This window comes from Myxocyprinus asiaticus, chromosome 7 (assembly GCF_019703515.2).
Source record: "Myxocyprinus asiaticus isolate MX2 ecotype Aquarium Trade chromosome 7, UBuf_Myxa_2, whole genome shotgun sequence".
In the NCBI taxonomy this organism is placed as follows: Eukaryota; Metazoa; Chordata; class Actinopteri; order Cypriniformes; family Catostomidae; genus Myxocyprinus; species Myxocyprinus asiaticus.
In genome coordinates this window covers 16,501,889-16,517,247 of record NC_059350.1, presented here as the reverse complement: position 1 = coordinate 16,517,247, position 15,359 = coordinate 16,501,889, and the positions used below count along the sequence as shown (strand labels likewise).

Genomic DNA, 15,359 nt, shown 5'->3' with positions numbered 1-15,359 from the left:
CTCTGTCTCACAGAAGTAGGATTCATCCTGTCCCTAATGTTAGCTGTAACACAAACCTACTCATCAGTCAAATGGAGTGCTTTTTAACATGCTCGCAGATGCACACAGATAAACACAATCACATGGATAATACATGAATCGTACAAAGGAACCAAATACACATTTACTAATATACTGTATGACTGCTAGACTTTCTTAGGGCACCATCCAAATCAAATTTTACCAGGTCTGTCTGCACTAATATCTCCATGCCAAAGTCATGAGGAATTTATGTTGCTGTGGAGAAAGCTGCTTACTGACCAAGCTGCTTGTATACGGGAGTAAAGACTACTCTGCTTAAACGGTGCATGTAAACGGGAACGCTGCTTTCATGCAATATCCTGCTTTCTCACGATAAGCTGCTTTCTGGTGTCCATGTAAACAAAGTCACTGTCAAGGTCAGAAATGAATGGGGGCACTGAAAATGATAAAAATGCCTGTAAAATTCAAAATGTATGGGCAAAAAATTAACCCAATAATACTGTTTTTTAGTATATGGATAGATAAAATATTTAAAACTGCACACTGGTAACCCAAAGGCTGTAGGTTCGGACCCCATGAGGGGTGATCTTGTGACCTGTAGAGTTGCTGGGTTCATTGTTTCAACTACCATTATACCCATGAGCAAAGCCCCAGGGGTACTGTCACTGTACTAAGTGTCCTCTAACACCGTGACCTAACCAGGTGAGACATGACAAATTTTCAGCATTGAGTAATTTGTCCTCACCGAAAGCATACAGTAAAATCAGAACATATTTAATGTTTAATATGTATCTATATGTTTCTGGATTTTGTACCAATGAGATTTCACTGTTTGCGGAGCTACCCAGTGTGACATAGCAGAATTAGAAACTAAGTGACCGACCAAATGTTGTATCACTAATTTCTTGTCACGGTTGCAGCTGGTAAGGCACAAATGAAAAAAGCATATTCTAAATAACAAATAAAAATAGAAATAAATAGCAACTGCACACAAATAGGGCCATCTTTCTCTCTCCCACCCACAAGCAGGTGTATTCCCACAAGGTCTCCCTCACTTAAGTACTTATACATGCACACACAGAGGGATGCACATTCGTGCTGTGAAGACGGATGGCCATATGTGTAAAGACCATTATGAGAATGCTGCTAACAGTAATGTATTTGTTTTTGAGGTAATGGACATGTGCATGCTTGCAGCGCTATAGAGTTCTTTCTTCAAGATCAGAAAACCTCTGCATCAATTATGTGAAATTTTTGGTCTGTTTGCCATCAGCCAAGTGAAATATTTGGATGCACTTTTATCAATTGGTCATACATTGCTGGTAAATTGATTGTGATGCAGTCATATAGGCATCAGTGGCTGTTTACTTACACAGCAAAGAGAAAGTCATACTTTTCCCCATAAACAGAAGTGACACAATTAGGTTACATTTATATGAGCAGAATTTGCATTCAGCATAGTCTAGCTTTTGTTTCCTTTTGTTTTCCTATCTAGAAAATCCACCTCCTCCTAGCGCATAAAATTTTAAGCAAATTTTGAGAGTTTATTCGCATGCCAAGCATTTCCCTTCAAGATTTCTTATGCACAATTTCAAAATGACTGGGGATATTGTCAAAAAAGTAATCCCCACAAGGACATATATCAGCCTACAAACAAGTTGCACACCTGCTGTAGACCTGTTAAATATGTACACACACGCCCATACACATACTAATTTTTTGTCTGATTCCTCTACTCCAATGAAGAAAGTGTGCATAATAACTGAGGGTGCTGCTGTTGTCATCTGCGGTTCACCTTCCTTTGAGAGACAGCTGACCTAAAAGGACTCACTCAATAAAAGAGCTTCAAGTGCTCCGTCTACCTCTGCATGTGTTTTCAAACCAGGAACAATAGCCTCAGTTCAGTCTCTCTCCTAAATGACAGGATGTGCTTTAGAGTGCCTGCCTCACTTCAGTGTGTGTAGCACTGTTGGGAAATGTCATTAGCATAGGACTTACTCTTCTTTTGCAATTTAAAAAAAAAAAAGAGAGAGATTTCCATAAACACTGAGCATTGAAAGCTAGTAGACTAGCCTTTTTACTTCTCAGTTCTTTGTATTCAAACACACACACACATTCTTCAGAGACTTCTCCACCTCACACAGATGTATGCAACTGATATTATCGCTCTTAAAACAGAATTTTATCCTACTTTGTATCCCTGATGTCTGGGAGGGGAACCGACATTTGCATTTAGCATTGTTTCATAGGGCCTTATTTATGTGCAGCACCACTGTGAAAACAAATCATCTAACAGTCTGTGTAGCTCTGCACTCATTCCCACTGTGCATTCAGTCCCACTGCAACAACCAACGGAGTTGAGCATGACACACTCTTAATGAATGTAACACCACTTTCCCTAATGCACAAACGCACTTCCATGTGTTTTAGTGAATTAAAAACGGCTCAAGAGACTTTTCTGAAAGTCATAAAAAGCACTAAATCTGCTATTGAATGTAGTTGGAAAGAAGAGAGACACTTGGCTAATCACACGTGGTGCTGTTAATGTCTCTCATGGCCTGATAAAGAGTGAAAGTGGGATGATGACAATGAAAGCAAGTGTATGGAGTTAATAATAGGTATAAAGGGGGCGGGGAGAAGTCAAATGAATTTATTGTAAGGGCAACTTGAGGGCAGGTTTTAGGACGAGAGAGGGATGTTTGCATTAGCAATGAAGTCATCAGTCACATTAAAACCATGGTTTTACTATAGTAATTTTGTAGTACAATGGCTGTTGTAAACATGTTTTGGCAGAAACCATGTTTTTACTATAGTAATATTGTGGCTGCAGTAATCACAGTTAATTTTGTGGTTACTATGGCTTTACTACAAATACCATGGTGAAACTATGATTATAGTTGTAAAACCATAGTTAATTTTCTCAAGAGATCAAAACTACATAATTAAGGGAATTAATAATACATAATTAAAGAGCAAACACAAACACATAGAATGGGGTTAAAAGATTTGTCTTGGCACAGTGATTAACAAGGAAAATAAAAAATGGCACATCATGTCAAAAAGGTTGCTGACCCCTTCACTTGATGCTTGTTGTTGACCATTGTGCCGTATCTTACTGTTGTTTCAGCATCTTATGCAGGAGCCCCGTGTTTTTTAGACATGTCAAGTCTAAAAGAACTTAAACTTCTAAAAATGAGTGTCAAGACACCAGCGTTCTGTTCTATTCATTGCATTGTGTCTATTTTTTATTTATTTTTATTTTTTTTTAGCACAAGGACACGTTCAGTCTGAATGGTCCTCAAGTCATGATTTTCCTGAAAAGTGTGAACACTGTAGCTCTTTGCTCTGTCCATCCAGCCTATTATACAACATTAGCTCAACCAGTTGCATGAGTTTAGATTGAAAATATCTGTTTGTCCAACTAATGGAAAATATTAATTTTTCGGTTAGCCTGTCTGAAAACAATCATTATTTTTGCAATTCTGTTTGGTGCCACTAGTGGGCAGAAATTACACACTTCATCTTTAATTTGTTGAGAGTGAAAGTGGATATATAGATTTAATATTCAAAAAGATTCTCTCTATTTATTTTCCTTTTTGTTGGCAGTATTACAACAAATATGACTCAAATTTTGATTGTAATTTATGTGCCACTAGCAGCACCAAATAAAATTGCAAAATTAATGACTTAAGGAATTTCCAAACAGGTTTCCCAAACATTCCCCATTGTTGGAACAAAGAGGTGATCCCGCCCCAAATTCACACCATTGGTTGAGCCAGAAGTTGATGTTGGACTGCTCAAACAAACCAAGGAGCCAAGATCTCTGATGGTTGTCTAGTAGGAATATTTTATGTGAGGTATTAAACAATAAAAAAAACAAGACCATTTGGCTGGAAATATAGAAAGAAAAACAGTAAGAAAGAGAGAAGTAGAAGGTTTGGCTAAATAATTGCATCTACCCAAATCAAACCTTCTACTTCTCTGTTTTCTCGTGTGCAAATGCCAATTCACTAACCATGTCCAAGAAACCCCCTGGGCATCCCTAGCACACATAGCAAGCAAATCACTTTTCAACTGGCTTTTCTTAAGAGCACCATCCCCTTCTTTTCATCCTGTGGACAATACTGTTGATCAAAGCTTCACAGATGGCTTCTCTCTCTGCTCTATAGAGCATTTAGGGCCACAGGCAAGCTCACTTTAAAACTAACAGTCAGCAAGTCCACTCTAATTACTCTTTCATTCACTCTACATGCTCTTTATGTAGCCGGCTGACTGCATTAGCAACACACGTGTGGTTAGTGCCCGCGTGCAAAGGCATTACGCAATAATAATTAATGCAATATTAATGCCAGCTGCTCTCCATTAGCTAGCATATGAGCAAAGCTGTTACTTTGGAACACATTGTGTTTGAATATGTATCGCCAAAGCTTATGTTGGTGGAGTATATTCTGTAATGTCTGGACATTAGCTTCTCCGCTTGTTAGGGGAAGAGTCTGGTAATATTTCCGCATGTGGCTTATGTATAGGGCTCCTTAAATGAAATGGTTGCTTGACAATTATCATTATGGTGATTTTGAGTTTTTTAGACCCAAACTGGATTAGATGTATCAAATTTACTCAAAAGTTTGTTCTCAAATTAGCTTCTTCAAGGTCTCTTTTTGTTTAGAAAGGAATTGACTGACCATAGCGGAAACAGGGGGGTCAAGGGGGTGCCAAAGGTCTCCAAACAAGATAACCCCCTTTCTAAAATATGAAGGCAGCTATTTTTTATTTATTTTTTTATTATTTTTTTTTTGTATAAAAGCCTGTTTATATTGTGTGTGAAAAGTAGTAAGCATAATCCTATTAAGACAATATGTTATACAAAATATAACAATTGGCTTTTATATTTTACTAAAGCCAAAATAAATTATTTAAATATTGTCTGGAAATGATTTACTTAAATTAAATCTTTTTTTTTTTTTTTTTTTTTTTTTTTTGGCTACCACTAGTAGAGTACTATTAAGTATAAACCTTAATAAAAAAAAAAATGTTTCAGTTCAAATGTATTTGTGTATATATATATATATATATATATATATATATATATATATATATATATATATATATATATATATATATATATTTTTTTTTTTTTTTTTTTTTTTTTTTTTGGTGTATTTGCCATATAACCTCCGATGTGCAAACTGAAGGTGACAGAAGCAAGGTAAAAAAATCCCTAGAAAGAAACAAAACAAGTGTGCACTCTATTCTTAAAGGTTTTATGCAGATTTGTTTTTATTTCTTACTTTTAATACTATGGCTGTAAATAGAATAGAATCATTTTGACCATTATTAAGAGAGCAGAATGAAACCATAATAATTCGTTAAGTGTTATCTTTTTTTCTTTTTTTCCCTGGACCCCAGTTTGAAAACCCCCAGGCTAGGTAATTCACTTTGATGGTTATCTTGGGAACTGGAATAGAAAAGATTTGGGGGGAGTGGCTTAAACATGATCTGTTATTAACTGATGTATGAAGTGATGTAACAGTTTCTGACATCAGATTATTCTGGTAATCCTCATTAATGTTTGATGAACAAACATTTACACTTAGAGTTTCATAAGATAAAGCTGGAAAAAACACTCATACACACCTCATATCTATCTACTATTCTCTATTATTTCAGACTACCTTAAAGCATGCAGATTATCTCTTACTACAGTTTTATAAATCTTACTAAAGGGCTGTTCATACTGATAGCGATTTCATCTCTTGAGGTCACCAAGTGGCTGTATTTTTGGTCGCCAGTAGGCGTTCATACTGTTGGTTGCGCTAACGTTGGTGGGCTGCACAAATTGCCATAGCTTTTGAAAATCTGATCATAAATCGATGCATGGGGGGGGGGGCGCTAGTGAGCAGGTGATGGAGTAGAATGTGTTCGGCTGAGCTCCTACCTAATATCTATTTAATTTCATTATTGAATCAGTGCTTTTTCATAAATATTATCAAAACATTTCAAAATATACTCAAATACACCCAGCGAAAATGATGGCCATTTTCATTTAGAGTACTGGCTTCTAATCTTTGAAAATACAAATACAACTCCAGGCCCAACACCTCCTCGACGCAGAATTCAACTGTTGACTGGGCCCGCACACCGACTCCTCCCAACACGGACCCAGGTGAAACAGATATGGAAGATTTAAAATCCCAGATCCTATTGGCCTTAAAAGCAGACATCTTCTCTGTTATAAGGACAGAACTAAAGAATTCCCTCGCCGAAGATTTTATCTACCTGAAAAGTGGGCTCCAGGCAGTCAGAACGGAGCTACCAATAACGCGGCACTAACACGAACTGATATTGATCAAATGAAGGCTACAATTAAGGACATGGAGAGCAGCATGTCAACATGGATGGATGAAGTAGCAGAACTACAAACTACCATGACCACCTTGAAGGTTGAGCTAAAGGAGCTACGAGATAAATTTGAGGACATGGAAGGGAGGATGCGGAGATGCAACATTCGGATTTTGGGGGGCGCAGACGGGCCTGGATCCACCTCCACTGAGTCAATTTCTAGGCTGCTGTCAGAGGTGCTTAAACTGGATAAAGACATTATTATGGACCGCTCGCATCGCAGCCTAAGGCCAAGGACCCCTGGTAAATCATGTGTAATTGTAGCAAAGCTGCACTACTATCAGGACTGTATTGAGGTTTTACGTCAAGCATGTATTCAGTGTGATCACATCGCCATCTTCCCAGACTATACTGCCAGCGTCGCCAAGGCACGATCCGCATTCACGGATGTCAGGAAATTACTGCGAGAGCAACGAGGTGTCAGATACGGCATACTGTTTCTTGTTCGATTGCGTATTACTCACAATGGTACAGGCAAAGTATTCCTGGACCCAGACAAAGCCATGGCCTACGTTAAGAAGCACATTGTCATGGCAGAAGAAAACGGGGCATAATTGAGGACGTCAACATTCTGTTCATCTCTAATACAAATCCGGTGGGATGATCACAATTACCTACGAAGACGGTGTTATGTTATATTCATTACTCTAGTTAACCGCGTTTGTTTTCGTCTTAAAGGTTATCCCGATCCAATGTAATGTTTATTTTAGACCTTTAAAAGTAAAGGTAGGAAGCTAATCTCTCACTCCCATCTTAAGTATAGACTTTGTATAAAACAATGTACCTAACACATCATTGGGTGAATACTCAGATTTATTTTATGTTTAGATAGCAAAGACAAAAAAACTAAATATATTTAAGCGGACAGAAGATTTCTAAGTTAGCAATAAGACTTAAGTAAATATTTTAAGTCTCAAATTAATCTGTGATTTGAAACTGCAAGTGAATCTAGGTTTCCTATCAGTTGCAGGATAGATGCCTATCAGTCAATAGAAGCGTGAGGGCAAAATATACTGGATTTAAAAACACACACTTGCTCTTGCTGCCTAAACTAATGAGGCTACTACTTCTTAGTCTTTAAGTTTGTGAAATATTGGGGATATTGTTATATATCGTTGTCTCAGTTAAGACAAATTGGGCGGGAGCTCAACTTGGGTTAGTGTAGAAGTTACCCAAATAAACACAGAATGTGTGGATACATCAATAAGGGGTTCCTGTTTCATCATGTTCATGTTGATGACTATTTTTTTTTTTTTTCATATCCGTGTGTAAAAAATATCAAACTCAATGTACATCAGGAGATGCTTATGTAACATATCACTGTTCTCAGCTCCACATGGTCAACATTAATACTTCATTTCAGGCAAATGGTTGCTCAGTTAAATTGGTGAGTTGGAATGTTAAATCTCTCAATCATCCTGTAAAACACAAAAAGATATTTACTCACTTGAAAAACCTTAGGACTGACATTGCATTTCTTCAGGAGACCCATCTGTATATTTCTGATCACAGTCGACTTAGGGGAGGATGGGTAGGCCAGGCTTACCATTCTAATTTTCAATCAAAGGCTAGAGGGGCGGCTATAATATTTAGTAAGAATATACAGTTTGTTGCAACAAGCATTGAATCTGACCCAGCGGGGCGCTTTTTAATTGTGGTTGGACAGTTGTATGGACTCCCTGTCATCCTAGCTAATGTTTATGCCCCCAACTGGGATGACCACCACTTTTTTAGTAATTTCTTCTCAAAACTTCCAAACATGGTAACACATCACCTTATCCTTGGAGGTGATTTCAACTGTGTCCTTTCTCCTGTCTTAGACCGTAGCTCACCCAGGATGGTTTCTGCCTCCAAGTCAGCACATACGATTCAGCATTTCCTCAAAGCATATGGAATAGCTGATGTATGGCGATTTCGTAATCCTACTGCCCGAGGCTATTCTTTTTCTCCCCGGTACATAACTCATATTCACAAATAGATTACATCTTTATGGACACAAGCCTCCTTTCATCAGTTATAGAATGTGATTACGAAGCTATAGTCATATCAGACCATAGCCCATTGACTGTAACGTTACATATCCCCACCAAACAGCCGAGTTATCGTCCTTGGAGGTTTAATCCAACTCTTCTCTCAGACGAAGTGTTTGTGAACTATGTTGCATCTGAGATAGAATCCTTTCTTAGCATCAATCAAATTCAATCAATCAGATGTCTTCATCAGCTGTATGGGAGGCACTGAAGGCATACTTAAGAGGTCAAATCATCTCATTCTGTGCAAGCCAGAGAAAAGCTAGGAGGAATACATATGTTACATACTTAAATTTTTCTTGTTTTATCAATAAAAAGACCTTGATCAAAAAAAATAAAATACGTATTGCTGGTAAAAAAAAAAATACAATTTATAATATTTTGACAGCAAATAATTTTTCTTGCCCTAAAAAAATAGTATTCTGGAGGGGGAAAGCATTTGTATATACTTTTCAGCAGTGCAAAATGCATCGTATTGTGAACAAGATGAACGAATATCAAATCATGAATCAAATTCCCTTTGAGCCGCAATTTCATATTTCGACACCATTTTTTAATTATGTCCTTGTATGAAGGCAAATACAAATCTTATAGAACGGGGAAATTGCTTTTTCTCCATATTACCTATACTTTGTATGAGACAGATGTAAGAGACAGATCACATGTGCTCCGATGCCTTCACTTCATTTGGTAGTCGCTGCATAACGTCATTGCAGAAACTTTTCTTGCGGCACAACTTTGTTGGCATGCTTATTAGGGCTGCTAGGATCACCGTGACAACCCCCCCAAACCCCCACCCCTTTTTTTTTGTTTTGCTGTGTTGTCGATTCTTAATGCTACAGATCTATTCATTTTCTGCTTTTAGAGACTTTAGGATTTTGCTGTATAGTGCATTGTTACGGTAACGGCATATTCACAACGCGAGTTACGCATCTACCACACAACATGTTTAAGTTCAGCTGTGCATTCGCTGCATTGTCTGTGTAGATACGCACAATTTAGTATGTGCTCAGTAATATTTTATTTGTTATCGATATAGCTGATTATTTCATATATATAGGATGCGTTTGGAAAAAGGGTGAATAACCCACTAAGCGCTTCAGTTTATCAGTGTTCAGCTCTTACAGCTCCTGCAGCTCAGACGTGGCAATTCTCAAAATACAATGACTTGATCATTTTTATTCAAGGTTTTATTCAAACATGATTTTTCTTCCTCTAAAACACATTAATTGCATTGGTATTATCTTGCAGTATTGTTTATTTCTCATCATATTTTCTTCAACAGTGTTTGAAGTTGAATTTTTGAATCATCCTAATGATGCATATTTTTCTATCTCATATTTGTTAATGGAATAAAAAAACAAACTCATGCATTTTTGTTTTACATCGTAACCACAGTGAGGTCCCGGACAATGTTTCTTTTTTCCTGTTGAAAAAATTAAAAACATCTGACAAAAAAGCGTAACCATTTACAGTAATTATTGTCCTGCTGTTTGCTGATATTAAATCATGTTGAATATTCAAGTTGAGCTATATTAGCAGATTTTGACATTCTGAAATATTTTTAGACATTGACATTTGTCAGCAATTTATAAGATTGACTATTGGTGCAATAAAAGACAGACATTTTAAAACCAATGCAAACTATTTTTTAGTTTCTATTATGGTATTTTGTGATTTAATTTCTCTTCTGTATTCAATAACACACTTTTTTAAAAGTTTGATCCACAATAAACACGCAAAATGCACACACCCCCTCCTCCACCGTACAGCACCATTCACCGGCGGTGGTTGGCCCTTAAACACAGCGGTGGTAAAAAATTGTCACCACAACAGCCCTAATGCTAATGTTTGTCACTAATGTTCATTGCCAACTTCCAGCATCTTTTTCAATGCAGTTTTTCTCTGTGTGAACTGCCTTTAAGTGTAATTGATGCAAACATGCTGTCTTCCTGTTTCTATCTCTCACAAACATCATTTGTCTTTCTAGGATTTTACTTTCAGGAGAATAACTCCATTGACACAGGTGAGGTTGATGTGGGCCGGAGGGCAGTACAGGACGTCTCTCCAGGTACTTTCTGGCGCTCTCAACTCTTCATTGACCAGCCGCATTCCCTCAAGTTCAACATCTCCGTCCAGAGAGGCGCCCTGGTGGGGGTCTACGGTCGAAAAGGCCTGCCTCCCACACACACTCAGGTATGATAAACCAAACTTTTGATATTGTGGAATATTGTCTTGGTTTTGCTTGAGAGGAGTGTCCCACCTTAACTGACATAGATCAGTATAGATGTTTAGATGTTCTCTATAGGCACCAAATATATTGTTACCTTTGCAAATAGCACCATTGCATCTTTGTAAAGCCTGTAATGATAAATCAGGGCGAACGGAGAAGCTGTTTGCAGGATGTGGTTTTCATATTCATAATTCTTGTAATTTCCATTCCATAATTACAGTCATAATTCTCAGCACAACCACATGTAAGAAATATCATGGCACCCGCTATTCCAATTACCGTCATCTTATTACATGAGGCTCACAGATGTGCTACAAAGGGCATACAGCAAACTTAACTCAAAGGACAGTCACTTTTGTAAAAGTTTTAAACCTGACCTTCAAAGCTACACAGCAGAACCAAACATCCCCCCATCCAATTTCTATCTGCTGTGTCTCTCTTCTCTTGAAGCAATTCATATTTCTATGCATGTTAGGAGCGCTTTGATTAAAAATTCAACTTGGCCTTCACTAGCAAACCAGTTATTTTTCCTTGTCCCTTTTCTTACTTTTTACCAAGCAACAACAGCATACCTCTTCAAGGGTACATCACAAAACACATAAATGCTTAATAGTAATTGGCAGCGGAGGCCTCCACAATAAGAGTCGATAGCACAGACCCAGTGCTTTAATTGCCACACATGAATCAATATGTTTCTTAAAGGCTGAATAAAGGATAGGTTAAAGGAATATTGACAGACAGAGGCGTGGAGACTTCTGTTTCCTCCACTGATCGAAATGTCTTCATGTTTTGTCAGATGGTGTCTTGTAATTTCTCGCTCACATATTCTTCCTCTCCTCCTCTTGTGTCGTTCTCCAACGGGTCTCTTAAGAGACAAATATCTTTGTGAACAGCATGTTAAACTCATCAGAGGCCTTGACACAAATTCCATCTCTGGGAGCAGCTTGTTAAAGTCACCAAAAAACTTGTCATAAAGCATTTCTAAAATGTAAAGTGTCTCTATAAAAACCTTCTCTTGTCGCTCGCAAAGTGGATGCTACAGTGAAAGCACTTGATTCCAAACATATTCATTACATTCTATTGTAATTTATATGCAAGCATTAAATCCTGCATTGAAGCCACATGTTCCTCTCACAAGTAAATTATTAAATCCAATTTGGCTCAATGTAATCTCTGACTTCTCCCCACATTCCAGCACATACTGTAGATTGCCAGACATGCTTTTAAAACATTGAGGTGGTGCATACTGTATTTTGTGTTACTGCAGTACAGGGTCTCGTGTGTTCTAAATATGTCAGTGATTAAAATGGGGTTCGATAGATATGAATCATGATTTCAGTCTTTACTAATATGTTTCACTGGTAAATACAATTTGCTAAAGACATCATCCAGAGCCATTGTGACAATAAGGCATTGTTTTATTTGAATGGATTATCATACTAATTCAATTAATCACACAAAAACTTAAACAGTTTTATAGATGTGGATTGTGCAACAAATATCAGTACTATGCTCATAGGATTAGAGATTTGACAAACAACTTACCCACCTAAACTGTGGCTTATTGAGGAGAGGTTCAGAGAGGATCAGGCTTATGATTTTCATCTGGAGGATGATAAAACAGGCAATATCTAGGCACCAGAATAGCAGAGACACTCGGAGTTTGGCTCTTATTACTTGGGCTAATAAGCAACCACCTAGCAACCAGCTAGCAATGCCCTAGCAGCCACCCAGAAAACACTGAAACCTGATAAAAATACACTAAAAACCACTCAGAACTGCTTAGCAACCACATAGCAATGTTCTTGCAACCATCTGAAACACCCTAGCATTATGTCAATGAGGTTTGCACAAAGACCACTCAAATGTTCTTCATAAAATGTACAAATCAAGTTATATATGTTACTTATATGTGTTGTTGTTCACATGTGAGACTTATATGCACATATTTGACAAACCTTAATGAGCGTTTACATACTTGATTATGATTATGCTTAATAAGCAACAATGTAAGGTCATGTAAACGCATGTAAATTTAAACGGTTTTCTTTTATTATGGTACGAACATAAACTGTTTAAGCAAAAAAGAATATGCACACCTACATTTTTGCACATTACTGAGAAAAATCAGATAATTTTAAATGTCATGTAAACACAGTTTTCTTGCATTGTCAGGTTTTTAGAATGAGCTGATTTTAGATATTTATCAAGGTTGTTGTGCATGTAAACACACTTATTGTTAATTATCCCACCCTTTCACCTGTGTATTTGTGTGTTTTTATACAGTATGACTTTGTAGAGTTGCTTGACGGCAGTCGTCTGATATCTAAAGAGAAGCGGGGACTGGTGGAGGTTGAGGGAGCAGCCAAGAAGGCTCGTTCAGTCAATGTTCATGAGGCAGAGTTCATCCGGTTCCTGGACTCAGGCACCTGGCACCTCGCCTTCTACAATGACGGCAAGAACACTGAGCAGGTCTCCTACAATACCATTGTCATAGGTGAGCGATGGCAATATACAGTATATATGTTCCAAATCCTTGTTGCCTTATGCCTACATACGAAGCTGCCTCTAAATGCAGAATCCTAACCATCATGAAACATCTAAATAGAGAGGTTCACACTCCATGTGCAGCAAAAATACCAATGATTTCAATAAAGATGCAATGTTCTACCTATGCGATATTCCAATAAACATAAAACTACACAGCACATGCAAATATTTGAAAAATAATCTATTTTTAATAGGGCTGCACTGATATGAAAATTTTGGCCAATACCAATTTTAACAAAAACTATAAGGCCGATACCGATATTTTGCCACTAAACTTATTTTGTCATCAGATCACTGTTTTACTTAGTAATGCTCAAAAAAATGTACAGAGAGGTACAAAAGCTTTTTCACTGTTCTAACAATAAATCATTTCCATTGAACACTGGCTCTGATGAACACATGACAGGCCAATATTTTAAAGAAAGCCACAGTGAAAGATAAATAGTAGATAAAAAGATATAAAAAATAACAAAATATGATAACGTGATGATTGATATGAAATTGCCGCAGGGCCCCCAGAACGTGTGGCCTGGTATGACCGCACTGGACAGCCCTGGCCATATTGTGATTTCAATCAATCATGCAGCATTAATGGATATCATACTGATGTCTCAGAAGTCAAAGTGTACTGGTTTTAAAGCATTTTGGATGGTTTCTCTCATCATGTAGCCTATTGTGCACTATAAGTGCCTCTTTCACAACTCTCACATCCGTTTATGGTGGGGTTTTTTTTCGCATTAACATAAGAACAAGGAGGAATAAAAATGTAATTGTAAGGGGGTTCGGTGGAAAGGAGGAGGCGAGAACCGGCTTGACAATTTAAATAATAATTTAATAAACAAATTAAACAAACACACAACCAAAAACCACACAGTACAGCTGCCTGCAATTCTCTCTCTCTCGAACTGTCGTCCCCGGCCGCCTTTATCCCTCGCACGCACCATCAGGCTGATTGGGGACCGGGTGTGTCTCATTCCAGCCCGGCCCCGCCCTCCTCGGCTCTACAGTAATATTACATGTTCTTAGTGTCAACTTTTCTACATAGTGTGGCTATTATTATTTCTGGATTGTGCATTTGAATTCACAGAATGTTTTTACAAAGTGTGTTGCTAATTCATTAAAAATAAACCATCGGTTTTTCTTATCAGTGTTTTCATGCTTATTACCGATATGCCGATGGTTTTAATTTGGTCAAAAATTGGCCGATAAATATCAGCAGCCAATACATTGGTGCAGCCCTAATTTTTAATTACACTGAACTACTTTATATTTGTACAGTCCGCCATCAGAACTTGGCCAAAATGAGGTCCCTTAAGATGCAGCATAATTTAGATACCTACCTTAAAGAACCAAACTAGTGCCAAAACAGCCAAAACCTAGTGAGCTGCCACTGGAGGCAGCAATTTAAGACATCATAGGTGCACTCCTGACACAAAGGCTGCTCTAAAAGGTTGGTATATTAATTATGCTGCCTCCTAAGATATCTTGTTTTGGCCAAATGCTAAGGTATCATCGTATGTATCCTTCTCCGGGTAAGCGATCCCAGAATGCACTGTGATGATCTTGGTGGAAAAAAAAATCCAAGATGGCGGACGAAGCTAAATACATTTTTATTATAAATATACTTAAAATCCATTTAATATATAAAAGTATTGATTAAAAATAGTTTAATATGATAGAAAACTGACTATTTTACCCAAAATGTCTGTGTGTTTTGCATATTTATGCTCATTAGAGTATTGTGTCTTTCCTCTCACATCACCTGTATTGAAAGCAGTTGCTAGTCGAGTCTCCCGTGCACTGCGCATGAGGAGCGCTATTTGGCAGGAGACAGTTTTGGAACAGACCCTAAATATGCATCTTTTTGTCAATCAAATCTATGGAACTTTTTATATAGAGTAGATGTGTATGTAAGATACAGCAAAAAAGTGTGATATACATTTACATATTAGTATGTAATGATGGTCAGATCTGTATCAATCTGTGCTTTAAGTGGCAGCAGCTGACTTCAAAGTGTTGCCTGGTGATCTGCTAGACCTCTCCCTCTCCCTCTCTCTCTCTCTCTCTCTCTCTCTCTCTCTCTCTCTCTCTCTCTCTTTCTCACTTTTGACCCCACTTTCCATTTC

At 37.6% G+C, this 15,359-nt stretch overlaps 1 protein-coding gene across 1 annotated transcript in view; it reads left to right on the top strand.

Annotated features, from left to right (window-relative positions):
• tenm3 (teneurin transmembrane protein 3) overlaps positions 1 to 15,359 on the top strand; it is a 211,850-nt gene that overhangs the window by 106,070 nt on the left and 90,421 nt on the right. Inside the window, exons 6-7 of the mRNA XM_051702870.1 lie at positions 10,441 to 10,646; positions 12,970 to 13,180. Coding sequence (XP_051558830.1) covers positions 10,441 to 10,646; positions 12,970 to 13,180 — 417 coding nt within the window. The remainder of the gene's footprint in view (positions 1 to 10,440; positions 10,647 to 12,969; positions 13,181 to 15,359) is intronic.